General features: G+C 38.5%; 1 protein-coding gene across 1 annotated transcript; it reads right to left on the bottom strand.

Moving 5' to 3' along the window:
- Window positions 1-367: 367 nt before the first annotated feature.
- On the bottom strand, window positions 368-1940 carry LOC141655233 (replication protein A 70 kDa DNA-binding subunit A-like). Its single transcript, XM_074462322.1, has 7 exons — window positions 1742-1940; window positions 1524-1623; window positions 1297-1424; window positions 1133-1211; window positions 936-1047; window positions 630-808; window positions 368-539 (listed from the first exon to the last, which is right to left on the bottom strand). The coding sequence occupies exons 1-7, from the start codon at window positions 1938-1940 to the stop codon at window positions 368-370; spliced, it is 969 nt and encodes a 322-aa protein (XP_074318423.1).
- Window positions 1941-3351: the final 1411 nt, after the last annotated feature.

The raw sequence follows: 3351 nt of genomic DNA, 5'->3' as shown, positions 1-3351 counted from the left end.
TGGTCTTTATACCTGGCAAAAGGTGCACCATACGCAAAAACATTCCAAAATTTTGCCGACCTTTTCTGTCCTGCAGCACCTTAGTCTAGAGATAGCTGCTTAAGCACCCACTTAAGCACTCGGCTACGAGAGAGAGATGTGGCTGGGCCTACCTGAATGTATAAGCTGTTGTGACGAATTTTGGTCTCGATTATGTTGAGATACTCTGCCTTTTCCTGTTTCAAATGCATATAGGCTATGTTAGTTTTGTAGGGTACGCTTTTATCCGAGTGTGAGGTCGTAGAAGGTGGTATAGCTAATAAGCAACTATTGGCAGATCCAAAGATTTTTAATTTTAGACCATGTTAACCACATCACTTTCGATAGCCTAAACTGTTAATGTAAATTGTATTGCTTTGAACTTTTTCTTGGTGAATACCTCTATAGGCAGCGAGTACAAAGCACTGGCCTTGGTTTCTAGTAGCTTCTCGGCATCCTCAGTGAATGCAGTGAAAGCATATGATCCAGTTGCATCAATTGCCTCAAATGTGACGTTCATTCTAATATTGCACATCTTGTGTTAGCTGCTGCATATAAGTTTGATATGTGTGTAAAGCATAGTGCAAAGCTACAATCAGTTATTTTGTTACCTTGGGGAGGATACTGCACCCTCTCGCCCACATGCCTGGCAAGTGTATGTAGCATCAACGTCCTTATCACTGCGTGTGCCACAGTTGTTACAGCCCAGGTAGAAGCGCACATCTTTCTTGTCAAATTCCGGGATCTTGACATGCAACCAATGCCTTTCTTCTTGCAAGGTGGTCACCACCTGTAAATTGAGTGCCATATAAAAAAAAATTATTGATAGCCATAAATACAGCTGAAAGTTTGTTGCTGGCAAACTCCATAAACAGCTACTGACTCAAGCTATTATTTGTTTCAAATTAGGTATTTACCTTTTTCTCTCGAAGTGTTTTTATTGTAATTGTCCTGCGCTGAGTTTCCGGTAGGCGGACCTCCAATACCTGTTGAGCCTTAGCTGCAACTATGCCTTCGTTTGCCTTTTTCCTGTTTGCAAAGTCGCCGACACGAATTATGTAGCGCTCCCGGGCCTAAACCTTTCTTAAAATCTAAATAGGATACCATTACTTACCAAGCACGAATTGCATCAGCTTTTTCCCCAGTTGGGTCAAACTTGAAAAATGTTGCATTAGTTGTGGCCAGTGAGAAGCCTATTAAAAATGGCAAACAGAATTATTATTGCATTCCTTATGATTTTTTTTAATGGTAAATGTTAGAAGCCATAATGCTCAGCACCTTTGTGATAACAAGTCCTCAGGGATGTAAACCCAACAACCGGAAAAGATTCAGCCATGCTCTGCACAGTTGCACCCTCTTTTACCGCTAGATCTGCCCAGACTGTGACTGTCATTGGCTGTGTTGTGCTATAGTGATTGTTGAAAGTGGACAGGGGACATATATTCAGTACAAGTGTTGTGTGAAAAGGTTGTATACGAAGGCTACCAACAAAAACTTTGCCTTACCTGTGATCGGCGATCACAATTTCACGGACTTCCAATTCTTGACCTGTCTGCCTTTTTATGGTCCTCAGCGGTTCCACATAGATCACAATCCCTAGAACGTCTGCAATTAAACGCAAAATATTTTTTAATCGTAAAATTAGGGATATTTAGCAATGCATAATTCATTAAAAATTCTTCTTAAAAGGTGAGACAAGAAAGACCGTGCAAGCGCGTATTACCATAGCGATCATCAATTGTCATAGTCCGGGGGATGGAAGCCAGCACTATGTAATCTGGACCAGTAGCAGGTTGTGAACCTGGCACAGGCTGAATAATTGTGCTATTGTTGAAGCTAAGCTGATACGGATGGTCTTCAGGATTTGTTCGGTATTTTTCAGGAACAGGCTTCAGTTTAGCATTGGAAATTTCATACTCCATTTTGTCTTGTATAACATCCTCATATGCCTCTATTTCTTCATTATATAGGGTTGTTTTGATTCTACCGCCATGCAGTTATTTCACCATAATAAATGTAGAGTCAAACGCATTGTCATTATATCGTGGCTGTCTGAATATATGTTTACATATGCTGACTTTGTTTGTGGTATCTTTGAGGTACCAGCTTCTACTTGTCTACTTGTTTGGCTACACCTCGCGGCTATTCTAAAATTTCACAAATTAAATGGACATATATTTTTACTTGGGATTGTTGATGACTTATGTAGATAGGTGACTATCGGACTTAAAGTGTGGCGAGAATGAGGGTAGCTGAAGTGAGTATAAGCTTTTATAAATGGAATTTGTTAAGATTGGTTAGGTGGTTTTGCAGAAGTTGATGTCGGAAAGATGGCTACAATAGCTGAGCTTAAGCTAGCAGTGGAGAGGAGATTTTATCATTTGCCTATGAAAGGAACTGACGATATATCATGGTCTGACATTAACCTACGATTTTGTCTGTGAAAGGAAAGTAATGGTGATTTATATAAAATATATCTTTGATCTACCATATCAATCTTTTTCCGATGAAGGCGACATGTATGGGGACATTTTTGTTTATCTTATCGTGGCCAGAAGCTATTAAATGACTCTGATTTTATCAAAGATTACGGCATCAAAGATGGGGATCAGGTACTTATCTTTGCATATTTGTTTCAATCTCTTGCCTTTTGAGTATGAGGTTTCGTCAAAGTTTATGTTTTGATCTACATAATTTATGATCATGCCACTGTATGTGATGTACAATCTTGTAATAGGAAATGATACTTCTGAAAATCTATGAACCATGGTGTGTTTCTTTGCTAAGGAGTGTATTTAAGTAGATTTTGCCATGACTTAGAGAGTATCTTACTTTGGTTGAGGATCATTGTTGGAATCTATCCGATGTCCAATTACAGTTTTAAGATACAGCTATTTTCTCTTGGTCATAGGATCATAGTTATGCACCTTAGTTTTTTGACAGGGAATTTCAAATAAACTTCAAATTTTCTTTTAAGAACACTTTCATTTCTTATGCTGGTTTTTAGAGAATTGCTAAATATTGTGTAATAATTTTGAGGTAAGCAAGCCTATCTTAACTTCATGGCTTTCATAGTATCAATTCACATATTCCTAATCTAGCTTACCTAAAACATTGAACACATAAACTTGGAAATATTTCACACTTACCTCTTCATCTTCAAAGGTGATCCTCTGAAATGTTAAGTCTTTGTTGTTTGGCGAAGTCTGGCTGTTATTCTTGACTATGACCTTGAGCTTAATAGAGTACGGCCCCGTCTTATCGGTGAGGTCTTTCACAAGTTTTTTTTCAGGCTTCATGTTAAGCTGACAAAGGAAGCCATGTAACAAACAT

Source organism: Silene latifolia, chromosome 5 (assembly GCF_048544455.1).
Source record: "Silene latifolia isolate original U9 population chromosome 5, ASM4854445v1, whole genome shotgun sequence".
Classification (NCBI taxonomy): Eukaryota; Viridiplantae; Streptophyta; class Magnoliopsida; order Caryophyllales; family Caryophyllaceae; genus Silene; species Silene latifolia.
This window is presented reverse-complemented; position numbering and strand designations above follow the sequence as displayed.

Coding starts and splice junctions, on each gene's coding strand:
- LOC141655233 (XM_074462322.1), bottom strand. CDS start 1,940: ATGGAGTATGAAATTTCCAATGCTAAACTGAAGCCTGTTCCTGAAAAA. Junction 1,624..1,741: donor GACAATTGATGATCGCTATG/GTAATACGCGCT, acceptor GTTTAATTGCAG/ACGTTCTAGGGATTGTGATC. Junction 809..935: donor AAACACTTCGAGAGAAAAAG/GTAAATACCTAA, acceptor CTCAATTTACAG/GTGGTGACCACCTTGCAAGA.